A 17118-nucleotide genomic window follows, 5' to 3' on the forward strand; every position below is an offset into this window, starting at 1 on the left:
GCACCCCATCGGCTATACCAATGCCTCCAACCGCTCCGACCTGCTCCCCAAAGTGCCCGACGAGGAGGACCTGGACGTTAACACCGACATCTACTCCAAAGTGATGGTGACCGTCATCTATTTGGCTCTTTTCCTGGTGGGCACCGTGGGTAACTCTATCACGGCGTACACGCTGGTGAGGAAGAAGTCACTGCAGAACCTGCAGAGCACCGTGCACTACCACCTGGCCAGCCTCGCCTTCTCCGACCTCCTCATCTTCCTCCTCTGCATGCCCATCGAGCTCTACAACTTCATTTGGGTCCATCACCCGTGGGCTTTTGGGGGGGCCGTTTGCAAGGGCTACTACTTCCTCCGGGACGCCTGCACCTACGCCACGGCGCTCAACATCGCCAGCCTCAGCGTGGAGCGCTACATGGCCATCTGCCACCCCTTCAAAGCCAAAAGCATCATGTCCCGCAGCCGCACCAAGAAGTTCATCAGCTGCATCTGGATCGCCTCCTTCCTCCTCGCTATCCCCATGATCTTCACCATGGGAGAGATCTACGGCAAGGACCAGAATCCCGACTCCCTTATCTGCACCACCATCGTGGACGCCTCCACGCTGAAGACGGTCATCCAGGTGAGGATCGGGGTCCCCCTCGAGAAGCGGGGCCGGGCAGTCGCCTCCCTCCCGGGCTTGGGTGGCCAAACTTTACGGAGACGGGCGGGCCAGGAGGGGGAGGCCTGGAAAGGGTGGACCGGCTTGGGAATGAGATGTCCCGCGCAGCCCCGACGGGAGGGACCGGCGCAGGGCACGGAGGGGGAATTTCGGCTCCGTTTGCTGCGTCTCCTCCCACACTCCCTCCGGTCCCACAGCGCTGGGCTGAGACCCTGCACCGGGGTCAATCCTGCCCCACAGTTAATCCGGCCCCGGGCTGGGGCAGCCGGGCCCTGCTCTGCCATGCGGCTGCTGTCTCAGAACGGGGATGCTCGGGTTCTCCCCAAACGTGGCAGTTCATAGCCAGAAAGTCCATAAATCCCCACCCTTTCTCTGCATCTCCTTTCCTTCTGCTGGAAAGCGGCCAGCAAGATTGAGGGCAATAAAACTATCTCCCCCCTTCTCCTAGTTTCTTGGGTTGAGCCCATTTCCTCTGAGTAGCAACAGACTCTAATTTCAGAAAGTTTCGGGAACAAGGTGTAGCATAGGCTTCTGGAAAGGAACTGCATGTTCAAAGCCAGAAGCTGGTATTTTTGCTGGGTTTAGGGAAATCCAGGGCTGGTTTAACTAGCAGACCCCTCCTGACTTCAGAAAGGCTTTGCTGGTCTCCACACACCGCTCCATCTAACACACTCATGCATGGAAAGGGTTTCAGCATCAACACTTGCTGCGCTTCAGTGCTTTGAGGGATTGAGGCATTTGTTTATTGGAGCATTAGGCTTGAAAAATGCAAGAGACATGGAATGAGAGAGACAGAAAGAGGAAGACACCAACCTCCACAGTCCCTTTGCTGCCAGGCTGGCATGTGATATCTCCTCAATCTTTTATCTTGAACATGAATTTCAGCTGGGTTTAATCAGCAGCCAGTTAGAATTTAAAGCTGCAGGTGCACTAAAGCCTTTAAGGTGCTCCCAAAGTTTACGAGATCGTCTTTAAGGTCCCTTCCAACCCTGAGTATTTTGTGATTCTGTGATTAAAGGGAGGGAACTTAAATGGAAACTGACCAGAACCTTTTCTCCCTTGACTGAAGAGCAGTTGAGGGCACACAGGGTTAGATTTAAGCCCAGAGTCTGTGGATGTGTTTAGAGATGTTTCTCCCTGTACTGCTCACATAAACCAAAATCCAGCCCCCACAGAAGCCCTGGATTCCCTCTGTGTCTTGTCTTCATATCAAACTTTCATTTTGAAATGCTGGGGGCTTTATTTCTGCTGTAGGTGCTTTGTAGATGTTGTCAGTGGCAGCTCAGTGTACTTAGCTCAAATTCTGTGCTCTCTGAGGAGATGAGCCATCTGATTTGAGAACAATGTGGCTGAAATGCATTATTTCCAGTCATCTTCCTCTCAGATTAAACTGATGTTCATTGTTACCACGGCAGGGCTAAAACCAAAGGATTATTTCCTAGCCATGTCTTTGGAGATTACAGTTTAAGAAATTCTTAACATATTTTACAATCTGGCTATTATTCAGGCTATACCTTATCCCATTAGCCAAGTAGGCAGACATGAATACACAGTACATGCAGTTCACCTGTGGCCTTTTCCTCATGTATTTTATTTTTTATTGTTATTTCCCTTGTGAATGAATTCAAAAGTAAGAAGAAAGAGGCAGCTGTTGGGGTTGAGGGGGGAAAGCCAAACCCTCGCCTACTGTTCCCTCTCAAGGGATCCGGCTACAGAAGTAGATTTGCTAAGATAGGAAGGTTGTTTAATGGCTTCGCTCCATTCCTCTGCGTGCAGGGAAGCAGCACACAATGTGATGCAGGGCCCTGGGCTGGGGCAGGCTCCATGGTGAATAAGCAAAGCAGCTGCAAGACAGGTTTGAACAGCGTTAATGGAAAGCACCGCGCAGCATGCGAGCGGGCGTTCTCACGTGGAAGCTGTGCAGGGGCTTAGAAAAGGGCAAATAATGGAAGAGCTGTGAAGGAAAGGGCAGTGGCAGCGTGGATGGGACGTGCAGAGGACTCGCTGGTTGGGAATCTGGAGACCTGGTCTCTCACAGTGGATTCAAGCTGCTTTAGAGCAGGTCTTTGCATCTCTTTGCGTTCATTTTCTGCCTTTAGATTAAGCAGAGCAATGATGCACTTGCTTGAGCTGGCAAATCACTTGTAATAAATCACTCAACATATTTCACTCCTCTTCCTGTTTGGCAAACTGTCTAAAGCAAATTGGGATTTTATTTTTTTTTTTTTTTGTTTTTGTTTTTGTTATTTTTTTTTTGGAAGCCATTAGTTCTCTAAGAGGTTTTATTTGTTGACTGATTGAAAGCCAGTCCCAGAACAGAGCAATTGTAACCATTTATAGCCTCAGAGCCCAGTGTGAGCTACGCTTCTGCTGGGATCATTGCAGGAAAACGCTCCTCTCTGGACTGGAACAAGCTTTCTGGGATGAATATTTGAGTGTATTCATTTAACATCTCTGATTTTGAAGCGTTTAATTTGTATTTGCTTTGAATATTTGAGTTTTAATGCGCATTCCTGAATGAAACTCAACTGTGTGTGAACAACCGGATTTCCCTGTACTAAGAAAAAAAGTAACTCCTTAAACAACATTTGACATATTTGATTCTTGCCCATACTACTTAACTTGCACCACTTAACCTCCACAACACCTCTAAGAAGTAATTACTGATATTGAAGCAATTACAGGTTGTTCAGAGCAGCACACAGTGATAAGCAATAGGTGGGATGTTCTGCAGGGTGTCACTGAGGTCCGTACACCCGGGCATGGCACATCTCACTTCATGCCATCAAGCTCTGTGTGACCTCTGATATGTAATTCTTTAAAGCAGTACCATTTCCCAGCTTTATCACTGTCCTTGAAGCTGCTTAAAGCAGCCTGTGAGTCTGGTTTATTATATATTCTTCATCGTCAACTTGCCTGTTACTTCTGTCAGTCGGGGACGTCTGGTTTGAATATTGGCATCAGCGTGGGATCTGGTAGCAGGAATAAGTCCATTATAGCCACATTATTTAGGTGTAGTTAACACTTTGACTGGCAGCATCCTCTAGAACACTCTGCAGCCAATTTTAGTTTGGTTTTTTTTTCCACACAAATTAAACACCTCTTCAAGCCATCCCCGTACAAGTAAATCCATGTTTTCATGCCACTTCAGCTGGAGGAGGTTTTAAAGCTGCTCATTGTGGCAGCAAGAGATAAGAGAGCTCCAAGGCAGCATGAGATGTTTCTCCTCTTCACTTGCAGGTCACTACCTGTGGGTTTGGCTACTTCACAGCCTTGCTGTTGGATCTAGGGCCAGGTCCCCTGACCCTGCAGCCTGCCAAGTGTTCCATCCCACCACGTGCAGTATCACACATTCTCAGCCCTGTTTTCCAAAAACCAGATGGCTCTGCAAGCTGATTTTCCTTTGTTGCTTATTTCTTACCTTCATACCCTCTTTTCTGGATTGGTCCTTAGTGGACCTGGGGAAGGAGGGGAAGTTGAGATAAATACCTGGTACGCCATCAGTGTCATCACAGAATCAGGCAACATCTTGACCTAAACCCCCAGGGTTTTAACTGAGCCTGGATTTGGCACACTGGTGTGGGGAGCCTGTGTGTGGGCAACTCTCTGGCACCTCATAATTGAAGGGAGAGAGGGGAATGTCTTTTCCCACTGGCATGGCACAGTCAGCACTTGGATGGCTCTGCTGCAAGATGTCCCCTAAGTTATGGCAAGTGTTTGAGTAGGTAGTGCCTGACACATGCTAATGTTTTATTTGCATGGACATCTGGTGTGAACCCATTTATTAAAACACATGGCAGCAGGCCCTGAGCCTCCATAAACTGTCACAGCTCCATCAGCTCCAAGTTGCTCATTTGACAGGGCAACTTCTTGGGACGTGCATTGGGAACTTCTCCCGACCTCAAACAGGTTTGGGAGAGCAGCTCTTCTGCTGCAGTTCTACTCTGCATCAACCAACCCATGTGTGGCTACAACTCCCCTATTTCTCCACATGTTTAATATGTTTTTTGAAGTCTGTTCATAGTTCAGGTGATTTGTAGAGTAAATAACTCTGCACATGAAACAACTGCTTGCCCAAGGAGGTCCCCTGCTTTATTGCTTCCTATGTTTCTTCCTGTGATGCCTTTGTAAGAATGTGCCAAAGAGCCTCAGGACTGAAGGGGAAGGAAGGACCAGGTGTTGGAGCTGGTGCAGCTTGGCCTCTTGGCATTCATTAATTAACCTTTCTACACACTCTTCCAAGGGCATATATTCAATTCCCACTTGTCTGAGAGGCCCACAAAGTTGTTAATTCCATGCACGATGTTGCAAACACTCCCTTACACTTCTGTGTGGTGAGGAGCACCTTGGCAGGGCTGTGCGATGAGCTTTCTGCCACAATGCACATGGTCGGTGCCGTGGCTGGCAGGGCTCTGCCCACTGGCAGATCTGTGGTGCTGTGTAAATAAACATGACAAGCATCTCTGTAGTACATGAAAACAGCAACCCATAAAACCAAATGGCTGAATTCTCTCCAGGTTTGTTGGCAACTCATATCCAGGATTAGTCAATGGCTTTAGTTCAGGAATCCTGTGCTTATACTGATGTTGACTAGAGGAATTGGTTTCTTTTCCTTAGGTCACAGCCAAATTCCTACTATGGCTTTTAATAATGGTACTGTTTTAAATCGGTCACTACAGCTCCATGAAGTGATAATCCCACCCATGACCCTGGCTGATAAAACTATCTTGGCTACACACAGAGGATCTCTGGAGAGGGTCCTCCACCCCTGCGGTGGTGTGAGCATCCCTTAAAAGCTGCCTTTTCTCCATGGACTAAGCAGGGAATTCAGGACTTTAATTCAGCATATGCACATCAGCCCAGCCTGTCTAATCCCAGCCCTTTTACACTGCGGTCCGTCTTGCAGCTAGATCTAAATTAAATAAGCTCTTGTGTTCATTGCTTTACATAACCACTTGGCCTGCTGTGGTTTGCCAGTTCTTACATAATTTCTTCTCTTTTTTTTTTCCCCCAATTGATTTTAATTTACTTGATTCCTTTTCCCTCCCCCTTCCTGAGATGTCAGCCAGAGGGATAATAAAAGAACAGGGAAATGTGGCCGATCAAGTCAGCTCTTAGGTTTTCCTCTTAACAGCAGTTTGCAAAGGTAGAAGAGACCAAGGTAATCTAGTGGCTTCTCTTCTCAGAGTGAAAAACAGCCCACAAAACCTGCAGCTGCCTTTAATCTTCTTCCAGATCATTTTAAAGAGCTATTTAATTGTCTTCTCCCTACTTCCCCCCTCCTTTCCCTTACAGGCTTTTGCTATCGTCTCTGTGCAGCATCTGCTTGAGACTCACAGATGGCACTTTTGCTTCCTGATGTTTAGAAATGCTTCTGTGTCCTGCCCAAGGCGCACGCGATGGGCAGCATCCCACCATGGGACACGTGGGTGCCTGGGCAGGCGACAGAGTGGGCTTGAGGCTTCCACAGTGTCACCATCATGTTTTCCCTGCTCTGAAGTTATCCCTTGCTGAGAGGCACGAGACAGTGGGTGAGCAAAAGGATCTGGAGAAGCTGAGGAGTGTGGTGGGGTCCCGGGTGGGAAAGTCAAAATAGCCCTAAAGCAGGTAACATTAGATGCCAAAACAGTCCCAGTACTGACATCCCTCCTTCCCCTTTTATTAAGCCGATGAGGCTGGGTTATGACATTTCCAATCTGGTTGCTCTCCAGTGTAACCCACTTGTGCTGTGTGAAGTTGGAGATGCTTCCAATATCCATCCTCACCATATCTCCATACCCCATGTCCCTCTCACAGGGGTCAGCACCTTCACTCTGGCATGGCAGAGAAAAGCAGATGGTAAATTCAGAGCTTTCCCAGCCTTTTTGCTGCTTCTGGAGACACAGGAGCACCCTGCGGTCACTTGTCTAGTGTGACCACCTGAGAGCAGCCAGTCTCAGCTGCTGGCCCCCATCACCCTCTGTAAGGACACATCTGAGCAGGGACCTGATCAAGCTGGTCTTCTGGCTTCATGAAGAGCTGCTTTTCTCTGAATGGTAGATTTTGCTGCTTTTACTGTGGAATTTGAATGGATGTTTTTAAATTCCCTTACAAAACACAGCAAAGTGTCCTCGCTAGTCCCAGACCTCTTTGAAATGCAAGCGAGGAGCACTTTGCATCATAATTAATGTTGGTCTGGCACCATGATAACTGGGGTTAAAAAAAGTGGAGGGAGCATGGAGCTCCTCAAGCATGGCTGGGCATTGCCTTCACTTCTCAGGAGGCAGATGACACCAAAAGCAGGGGCTACTCTTCAGCAATGAATTAAGAGTGAATCCTGCAAGGCTGGATGTGCTCTGGAGGATGAGGGACAGAATAACCACACTTGCATGATCCCTGCTGAATAGCTCCCTTCTGAATTTCATGTGAGGGTGTGATCTCATGGAAAGGTTTGGAGTTTCTTCCCTTAAACCAAAGTCTCAGGGGAGAGGGACAGCTAATTCGTCATGCTCCAGTAACATGCGCCCCCACATTTTGCCTCCCATGGATGACATTTCTTCCATCCAGTTTCAATTTTATATCTTACATCTTAAAGCTGATGATAAATCAGTTGAGCTGATGAGTTATTCAGAAAACAAGTACCTGGGGCTGGTTTAGGAAAGGTGGTGGTGATGGAGTTCTGGATGGCAGGAATCTTCTGAGCTGCTGGTTCATTCCCAGTATTTTCCTGCATTCAAATTGTTAGTTGTTAAGATTTCCATGGATGGGAGGAAAATAACAGTGAGACAATTTTATATCCTGATACCCAAGAGCCTTCCTGGTCCATCTGTCTATGGAGGTCCACCCTCCTCCTGCCTCCATGGGGTAACAGAACCCCGTCATCACCCCTTTCCTGCCAGGACAGAGGATGCTGTGAGACAGGGCTGTTCCTTACCAGGGAGCACTGCCCTTGTTCTCATCCTTTGGAGAAGATACGTCTGGTGGGCAGGAGGAGCTGGTTATCCGCAGATGGTTCGAGCATGTGAGACTTGCTTTTGGTCTCCTGTGGCTTTTCCATGTCAATAATTCTCAGTGCAGAGAGGGCACTGCTGGGCACAGCTTCACAGGAGCTCTTTTTCTCTCAGGAAAGAAAAAATAATAGAATGAACAAGGTCTTTTTAACTGGAGTTCTTTTTTTTTTTAAGAGAAAGTTCACTGAGATTTCTTTGAAGCTTTTAAGTTCTCAGGGACTAGAAACAATTGTCAGTTGAAGACAGAGATCAAAGAGGTGAGATTTTCCTAGTGGAAACAGGAAAAAAAACACAAAGGAAAAAAGTAAACTTTCACAAAGTCTTCAGTATGTGAAAGGAGGGAAAAGGGCATCTCTTTTATTCAAATTGCTCATGAAAAAGCTGGGAGTACCTCTAAACTATAAAGCCACGCACAGAGCAAAAAGCATATTTACTGTCAGTGAATTAGAGGCGTTGGAGTGACAGCCAAGCTGGAGGACGTGCTCTGGGTTTGGTGCCCGTGGTTGCTGGCTCCATTGGAGCAGCCCCTTGCCATCCTCATGGGCAGCCTCCATGACTTACTCCCAGCCCATGTTGTACATCTCCCCACATGCTGAACCCTCTGCAATAAATCTCTCCTTATGAAATCTTCCAGGTGTCTCTTTGCCAAGCGAATTCCTAAATATACAGAAGAAGAATATACAGCTTAGACAGGACTGGGTATAGAGCCTGATTTCAGCGTTTGCCCTTGCCTTTGAAATTACCTTCTGGTACTTTCCTGCCAAATATTACTCTCTCTACATAATAAAGAATAAATTTAGGGCCACTGCTGTTGCAGCCAACTTACACTCTTGAAATGAATGGTTTACCTTGCTTCGAGAGATTTGTTCCTCCTCCAGAGGAAATGAGAGAGATTAGCAAACACTTCCTTAGCACATGTAAATCTTGGATAGACACTGGCTTACAGAGCCAGTGCTCGGAACTCTAATTTCTGAGCAGGCAGCAGGACTTCAGGAAAAGTTACAGTGTGTTTGATCAGGTTTCTGCCAGGCAATGGGTGTGCTGGGTGCCTTCCCTTCCTGGGCATCTCAGCCCTGCTGATGGATGCTCTCCTGCTCTTGCAGGCGCATCCTCACGGATGCTCACCCTCTGACTTGGCTCTGCAGCTCCAGGCTTTTCAGGGTGTCTAGCAGCAGGAGGAGCAATCTCATCTTAACTGACTCTTTTAACCCTGAAGAAAGGGGTCTACCAACTTACCAGCTTCACCCAGACCTGAGGAGCAAAGACCTGCTGCCTATCAGCTATGAACTCTTTGATGCAGGATGGCATTTAGCTCAGCAGACCTCTTTTTTGGATCAAGACTCCAAGAAGCTAATTAATACAGTCACTGCAATGCCACATCCTATTAATTGTAACATAACCAAGAACAATGCAGGTCTGCAGTGCTGAACCAAATAAATGTGGTCTCAGTACTTGCTAGGACTGCCGTATCATCTTGTTCTTCCAGAGAAGTTGTTTAATAAGCCAATAACTATTCAAGTATGTTCAATACAAAATTAACCTGCTTTTCCCTCATATTCTATGGGATTTTTTTCAAAGCCATCTTATAAATATGCAACTCACAGCCACTAGCAAGTTTAGCTCCTTGCTTGCATTACTATTGATTCTTCCTGCAACAACCTTACATTTTATCCTCATAGGCATGATTCGATTTACACATTTTAATATACTCATTCAAAAGAGAAACTCACAGGATTGACTTTCTCTCCCCAAAGCCCACATTTCATTTTTCATCCCTGACAGTCATGGGCTTATGACACTGTCATACTTGTTCTTTAACTCCAAGTGCATGCAGTGTGATAAAGCACTGTAGGAAGGAGGGGAAATACAGGTTCAGACCAGTGCAAGAGAGCTGCAGGATGGAAAAATCCCTTGGAAGGGTAAAGAACTATGCAGGAATTTGGTCAGAAAGCATATCAGAGTGCAGCAGCCCAGGGCATACATCCAGCCTGGCAGTCCTGCTCCAGCCAGGACCAAGCCATGCCAGCAAACAAGTCCTGTTACGCCTCTTTCCTTGCTCTTGTCCTCAGCAGTGCGAGAGACAGAGGCAGAGCCTCATGCCTGTGCAGTTGGTGTGGAGAAAATCCTCAAGTGGAGTGAGGGAAGAGGGAAAAGAAAGCAAAGGGATGGAGGTTTGTGGTTTTGTAGCAGGTAAAAGTGAGCTAGCAGAGTCTGAAAGCTGCTAAGGGGCTAGAGAGGGATTAGTGGGCTGGGCAGCACCAGGAGGGCATAGAAATGTTGTGTGTTGCTGTGTTGATTATGTACCTTCCTCTGAACATCTGTGATCTAATTTGTGTCTCGGGAAGGAGGTGTTCATGTTGGTGCTGCCAGAGAACACTGTTCTCTGCCACAAGTACAGCTATTGCTGGTGGCTCCAAAGCAAACCAGAACAACCCGAACCCTTCTCTCCCGTGCTCAGCTCTAGACAGTCATTCCCACCTTGTCCTCCTCCAGCCAAGGGTCCAATTCAGATGATGACCTCCTGCACCATGGAGCAATGGGGCCAGAAGCATTTCTTAATAGTTTCTCATTTCTCAATAATTTTCCATTCCCCATTCTTAATAATTTTCAAACTGTCTGACTCTGTAAAAATCACAGTACTGGCAGCTGTGCCAAAGGGTTTGTGCCACAGGGGTCATGGTCCTGCTGCTGAAACAACCTGTGTTTATTCCAGGGATTTTAGTTTTCATCATCCAAAGCTTGATTTCTTTCACTGTTATGCAGTTGAACCCATCTATCACTTCATGTACTCTGAGGCCAGGAGCAGTTTGCTTCAGTTATTTGCCTAAAATACATGATGAATTCATCTCTGTGAAGTTTAGCACAAACTTCTTTTTCCTTCCTGCCAGAAGAGCAAGGCTGACTGTGCTGCTATAATTAAGATGTTTATAGTTTCACTGAAAAAAATTATGCTCTTGGGGTATTTTGCTGAACATCTGCCCAAGCCAAAGTGCCCACAACACAGCCAGCATTGCCAGAGGTTGGGCTGACATTAAAAACCCCACTCAGGGTGTTAATTGCCCCCCCGAACGAGTTTCTTAGGCCACTAATGATGGAACTTGCCACTGCCATTTCCTTCAGCAAGTCAGGCTGCCACCCAAATCTGTACAGTCAACTGTTAACAGCTCTCAGGCTTGAGCCTGCAGTCAGCAGTGGGACAGTGTTGGACTTAAACATGGCCTTTAATTTATTTATAACTCCATATCCAGCACTTGGTATCATATTTAATGCAAATAACATTCAAGTGAAATCCCCACTGAGAGGCACATTATGAAGATTAACAGCCTGTTTTTTCTATTACTCTGGTTTTATACGGTGCTGATTTATGCTTGGTGCTTTATAGGCAAGTGGTAAGAATATTTGAACCAAGAAATCTGTATCTAAAAATGCCATTTTGCAAAATGCCAGTGCCTGAAAGCCTGCTTGTGGCTCCATGGCCAAAGGAAAGAACTGGAGGCACAAAAACCTCTGGGAAATGCTGACATCCAGGTAGACGAGAACCTTGGAAAATAATCTCTGCTCATGCAATAGGCCATCTGTTTTATTTCTTTTAATTAAGTAGCCCACTTCCCTTTTAAACAAGCTGTTGAGAAAATCCATCTCACCAAGTTTAAGATGGCACGGAACATATTCTCATGCCCTGAAATTACCTGGACCTGTTTTACTCTTTTGTATGTTCATGTGATGACTTTGTCAGGTATAATGCCATGAGCTCAGCACCTCTTTATGGACTTTATTAACAGCTTTGTGTCTTATCTTTGTCTGGGCTCCTCTCTGTCTCTCCTACCCTCTAGAGCACTGAATGCCCTGCCAAGGTCACTGCCCAGGTCACTGCCCAACTTCACCTTTCATGGAGGACAAATGTGTCCAAACCCATTAGTTGCCAGGACAAGAATCAGTTTTGGTCTGATTCTCACAATAGACCAGGCTCTCACTCCATCTCCACAGAGAAGCTACTTTAGGCTCCATCACACTAAATATTGCAAAGGGCATTTTGCAGGACATTGGCTCTGTGACTTTGGTTGAGATTTGTTTTGCCATCTGCTCTGCAGGATGCCATCAAGGTGCAGTTCTGAGATGCATAAGGGAAAGACACAAAACTCAGGGTCGGTCTAACCTTCTCCTTGGATATTGCAGTGAGACAGCCATGGCTGTGTATATTGGGACACCGAGCCCCAGGCCTCATCTTGCACAAAGAATATTAAAGGATGATGATGGAAGTGTTTAAAAGATGTGTAGATGTGGTGTTTAGGGACATGGTTTAGTGGTGGACTTGGTAATATTAGGTTAATGGTTGGACTTGATGACCTTAAGGGTCTTTTCTAACCTGATTGATTCCGTGATTCGCTGTGCCATAGAGCTCACAGTCTAAATAACCATCAGAGTGATGCCATTTATTCCCTGTGGCATTGTGCAGATACTGGCTCTGTCACTCATATACATCTTGCTCATTAAAAGACTGCTTTTTGTTGCAAAAGGGAAGGGAAACCTCTCCCCCCTTTTCTCTAAGGTGCAGCGATGCAGTGCTAAGACCTCCTAATAACGGCAGCTACTGCCTGAGAGCAGCATTGGAGTATTGGAAGGGAACAACCGGTGCAGCTTTAATGGGAGACAGGTCAATGCAATGGCAGCATGGCCAGAAAGACTTCCTGATCTGATCTTGTTTTCCAAGAGCATCCTGGAGCCAAGCAAATATCATTTATTCTTTAGTGTCTAGTGAGAAAAGGGTTTCGTTTGAAGACAGAGCACTAGCAGCTACAATAGCCATTTTTCTGAGAGTCAGAGAAAATGGCAGAAGCCCATTAGACATTCTAGCTCATTGCTAAACACACTCTGCTTGGGAGCAGCAAAAAGCTCAGAGAATTCCCAACAAGAGTTCCATTATGGATACATTTTCCCTCAGTTCACTCCCAAGCCAGAGTACATGGGTCTCACTGACGTGTCAGGGCAGTGAAAACAAAACCACTGTTATGCAAAGAAATGGACTTTTAAAAGGGGTGAGGGAAGAGAGGTGGAAATAATAATGAAACACAAAGTGGCCGTGGCTCCCAGCACCCAGCTGCCCATGCTCAGCTCCCAGCCACAAATCTACTCCATCTACCTTCACCCTCCCTGCTCCTAAATCCCATTGGGTCCTATCAGTGCTGCCTTGTTTCACTGAGCTTTCAGCTTGGTGCAACCCCTTAGCAGCCTGCTCTTTAAATGCCCTGCATTAGTGGAAGGCTGGGGGCTAAAAGAGATGCTGGAAGCAAAAGGAGTATTTCAGGTTACAAGCACTGATAGGGCTTTAGGATAGAATAGCTGAGCGCTGTCAAAGGGAGCTACTCTGCTCCTTTATCAGAAAGAACAGGCATCTAGCTCACTACTGATATTAATGCTAGGGGTCCTCTAGGAAAAGAGAAAGAAGATGAAGCATGGCAGGAGCTATTTATTTTGAGAATGAGATGCTGGGTGCATTACTGCTTGGCAGCTCTGTCTCTTCCAGCAAATGAGATCTCCCACCCCAGTCACTCCCTGCCTAGCCCAAGTTCCTCTAAGAAGTGTTAGAGATTTGATCTGCAGGGAATGGCTGTATCACAGGGAGGTGATGCAAAAGGTCTTCCACTTTCATGAATGCCTCTCTTTTCCCTCTTCACCCCCTTTTATCAATGGAGATGTTCCAGGAAAGACTACCACATATATAGTGATGTTACAGCCAGAAATAAAGCTGGCTTGTGTCAAAACAAGTGTGTTTGGGAAAGGGAAAGATCGCAGGGCATATTCTAAAGAGGTTTTCTCATATCATGTAGTGCTATGCTAAATTACATCTGTTAAATATTGCCCAGGCAGAAGTTGCTATAAACATCTCTCAGGGGCTGCCCCCCTCAATGTGAGGTTATGTCCCCTTGCTCTTGCACAAAACAAGTTCAGATAATGTTTGTGTTTTCTGCTTTGAAGGTTGCTGGTTCCTTCCCTGTGAAATAATGGAAAACTTTGTTAAATTCAGCAGCTATTTAGGGAAAAAAGAAGTAGTTTACTCAGTTTCAATTAAAAACAAAACCCTAAAGCAATAGAAAACCCACTGGCAGCCTGTTACAAGCAAAAGCAGAGAGACAAGGGCAGAAACAGGGCAAGAAATGACAGTTTTCTATATCTCCTGCTGGGCAGTGATAGAAGAGGCCTTTGTGTCTGTGGAATAAAACTGGTTTTCTGTTAAAGCAACTATTGACTCAGACTCTACAACCGCAGCTGTAGCTTTGCACAGAAGCCGTATGCCTGCAAACAGACCCACTTCCTCGCATCTGCTCGCCTCTGCTCAGCCCCTGCTCCTGTCTCCGAGCTGAATTCGGCTCTTTACAGAAGAGACAGGGGCTGCTCTCCCTTCGTGCTGTAAATCAGAGCTGTTCCTTCATATTCAGAAAGAAAAACCACAAACATTTTGGATGATTTGGAGTTGGTTTGGGTCGTTTGCATGACTTGGCCTATTTTTTTTACAGGGGTGGACCAGTGTGGCTGTTTCAGGTGGTTTTTGCAGGGGCTGTGTCTGGCAGGGTGCAGTCCCTGATTTTCCATGTGGATTTGCACTAACACCTTTCCTGATCCACCCTCATGACAACAGAGAGCAGCTTGGTTTTAAGGCCATGCATATCGATCCAGCTGTAGAGATTATTTTGACTTGTGGGTACTGTTGATGCAGAAGCGAATCACAGATGAAAACCTTCTGGGCATTAATTCCTTTTCAGCAATGGGCTTCTTTCCTTTCTGGGATGCTGGTCCACACCCCAGTGCCTTACACTAAAGGAAAACCTTAATAGTTAGCAGATTTCCCTCTATTTCTGTCCTACAAATCTCATACAAGCACGTTTGCAAAACGTGCTTGTGCCACATGGAGCCATTGCATTAACCTACTGGCTACTTCTCTTCAGACCCAACATCCCTTTAGTCGTGATGCTCTTCTGCCAAGAGATAACCTGTGTCTTGGGCCTTTCAGGTCAGTATCTTGGCAGCAGGGAAATCACTCAGGTGGAGAATGAGTCTTTCTGCCTGGCTGCCTCCACTTACAAACACACACCAGTCCCAAATGCAAGGCTGGTGTTGCAGTGGGGCGAAGCTCCTTCCTCAGTGCTGGCTTAACACAATGATTCCAGCATCAACGCTCTATCAGCTTTGCTGAGCTGCTTTTGTTGTGCATCTGTGTTACACCTATATATCTATTGGCATAAATCATGGACATGAATGAATCGACAGGGAGATTCCTAGGAATCCCACAGGGATGGGGATGGCAATCAAAGACCTCTTCACTGGTGGTGAAGGAGAGTGCCCAGTGTCACATGAGGCTGATGGGGAGAAAATTGCCTAATCCCTTCTGGGAATGAAGCTGATGAAAATTATTACCTGCAAACATCAAGAAGAAGCCATGAAAAATTACTCTCCAGGCTGGGACACTCATTGTTTTGATAGAGTTTTCATCCCTTCATTCAATATTCCATTGGAGCTTTGCTGGAGATAAGCGATCTCATAGAAAACAGAGCTTTTGTGTCCAGTCACAAAGAATGAATTGCAAAGACTGCTGAGGAAAGCGGAGTTATTATCCAGGGAGACAAGAAATACAGCTGAAAGTAAGCATGGCTTTTTTATTTAGAATTATAGCAGCAACTTGTCAGAAATCTGGCTCCAGCCAAGCAGATGGGGCTGGAAATGGGGCAAATCAGTTATTAAATGACCATTGGTCACCCCCAAGAAACCAGCTTGTTTCAAGACTTACAAAATGCTTCCAGCTTCTCCTTCTGCTCACATTCAGCTCTGTGTAGCACTTAACAAAAATAGGATGGTTTTTAGGAGCACGTGGTTAAGGCAGTAACATAGATATGGAGCAAGGCTGCTGCCCTGCCAGCCTCTCTCAGCTGTTGGGTAAAGTTTTGGGTTTAAATTGTTTTAAGGTGAAGGAGCCAAGCTTGCCTGGAGCACAAGCATCTATTCCAGAGCAAAAGCAGACTGATTAAATAAATAGAGATTTAACTGTTGTTAGCACTGTTTAGATAATTTTGATATGCTTATTATTCAAAGTAAACGAATTACATAACCTTTCCCCCTCTTTCTGGCTCAAAAAGAAGTCAGTGAATTTCCTTTTTCAGAGCAGAACTTTTGTACTTTTTACCATGATTCAGGAAGAGTTTTTACTTTGAAACTGGTGCACAGATGATTCACGGTGACACATTTTGTGTTGGCAATGGGCCTCATCTCAGAAGCCTCCATACACCAGTGTGGTCCAGGCTGCACCTCTCCAAAAGCTGGGATTGCAGCTGCAGTGACCCTGGGGGAACTAGCTCTAAAGGGATTGATCCCTGGACCACACTAGAGGCAGTCTTTCATTACCTTTTGCAGTTAGAGTACATCCTTATATGTGTGAAGAGTTCCATGGGTCACCTCCAGTTTTTCCTTTATCTTTTTTTATTTATTTTTCTTTTTTATTTTTATTTTAATGTTTTTTTTATACATCCAATAACCTCATTGCTCAACCCCAGGTAGTGATGAGGATGATCCTCTCTGAGCTGTGGGAACCTGCTGCTTCTTCCTCTCTTCCTCCCCATTCCCTGGCTAAGTGCACAAGCCACACTGGCAATAAGACTCAGCTCCTCTTTTCACTGTAGCTCCATCATGGTTTATGTGCTGTCCCCCTGTTTATCACTTTGTAGGCATCCTCCAGTTCGGAGCTGCAGGGGGTTTCCTCCTTCTTTTTTAATGCAAGGCAGGTAACGTGGCAGGAATTGTTGGAGCGTGAGATGGTTCCGCTCCCAGTAGGATGTCTGTGGAACTTCAGGGAAGTCATTTCCCACCCTGGTTGTCCCTGCTTTCTATCACTCTAAGTGAGAAGAGATGGAGCAGTGCAAAAAGTGTTGTGGAAACTCTGTTGTTTAACTCTCTCTTTAGTGTGTTAGTGGCTAAGGAACCTCAGGCTGCTGCAACAATATCATTCTCCAGTAGCTTTTCTATTTCCATCTAATTAAAACGTTATTGTTTCAGTTATGTTAATGTGCATTTTAAACAAGGAGATAGGGACAGAGTGGCTAATTGGTAACTTCTTCCCTGCATGGGTAAAGGAAAGCATTAATCACCCTCTTCTGCTGTACACAGACAACAGATTGCAAAAGAAATAGAGAAAGAGTCTGGGTCTCAATGACACTTAATTTGCTTCCTCTGCTGGGTCTGAGGGAGGGATGGAGACATGTTCTTGCTGGCTGCTGGCTGCACATGAGCTGCATTTTGAGGAATGAGGGAACTTTCATCCCAAAACGAAGCTCTCCTTCGGAATATAATGGGCTTCCATCTCCTGGTGCTTTTAATTTTGATTATGTTTTGTCACTGCCATACGCCTGTCCCTTTGGTGTCTGAAGGCACAAGAGGGAGTAGAGCAAGAATGGGCGTGTATGCAAACATCCCTTTTAGAAACAT

The 17118-nt window shown here is 46.0% G+C and overlaps 1 protein-coding gene across 1 annotated transcript in view; it reads left to right on the plus strand.

Moving 5' to 3' along the window:
- The first annotated feature begins 6 nt into the window (after window positions 1-6).
- NTSR1 (neurotensin receptor 1 (high affinity)) overlaps window positions 7-17118 on the plus strand; it is a 52217-nt gene continuing 35105 nt past the window's right edge. Inside the window, exon 1 of the mRNA XM_010019927.1 lies at window positions 7-619. Within this exon, the coding sequence (XP_010018229.1) occupies window positions 104-619 (516 nt within the window). The 5' untranslated portion in view covers window positions 7-103. The remainder of the gene's footprint in view (window positions 620-17118) is intronic.

Source organism: Nestor notabilis, unplaced genomic scaffold, assembly GCF_000696875.1.
Source record: "Nestor notabilis isolate BGI_N333 unplaced genomic scaffold, ASM69687v1 scaffold8288, whole genome shotgun sequence".
NCBI classification, from domain to species: Eukaryota; Metazoa; Chordata; class Aves; order Psittaciformes; family Psittacidae; genus Nestor; species Nestor notabilis.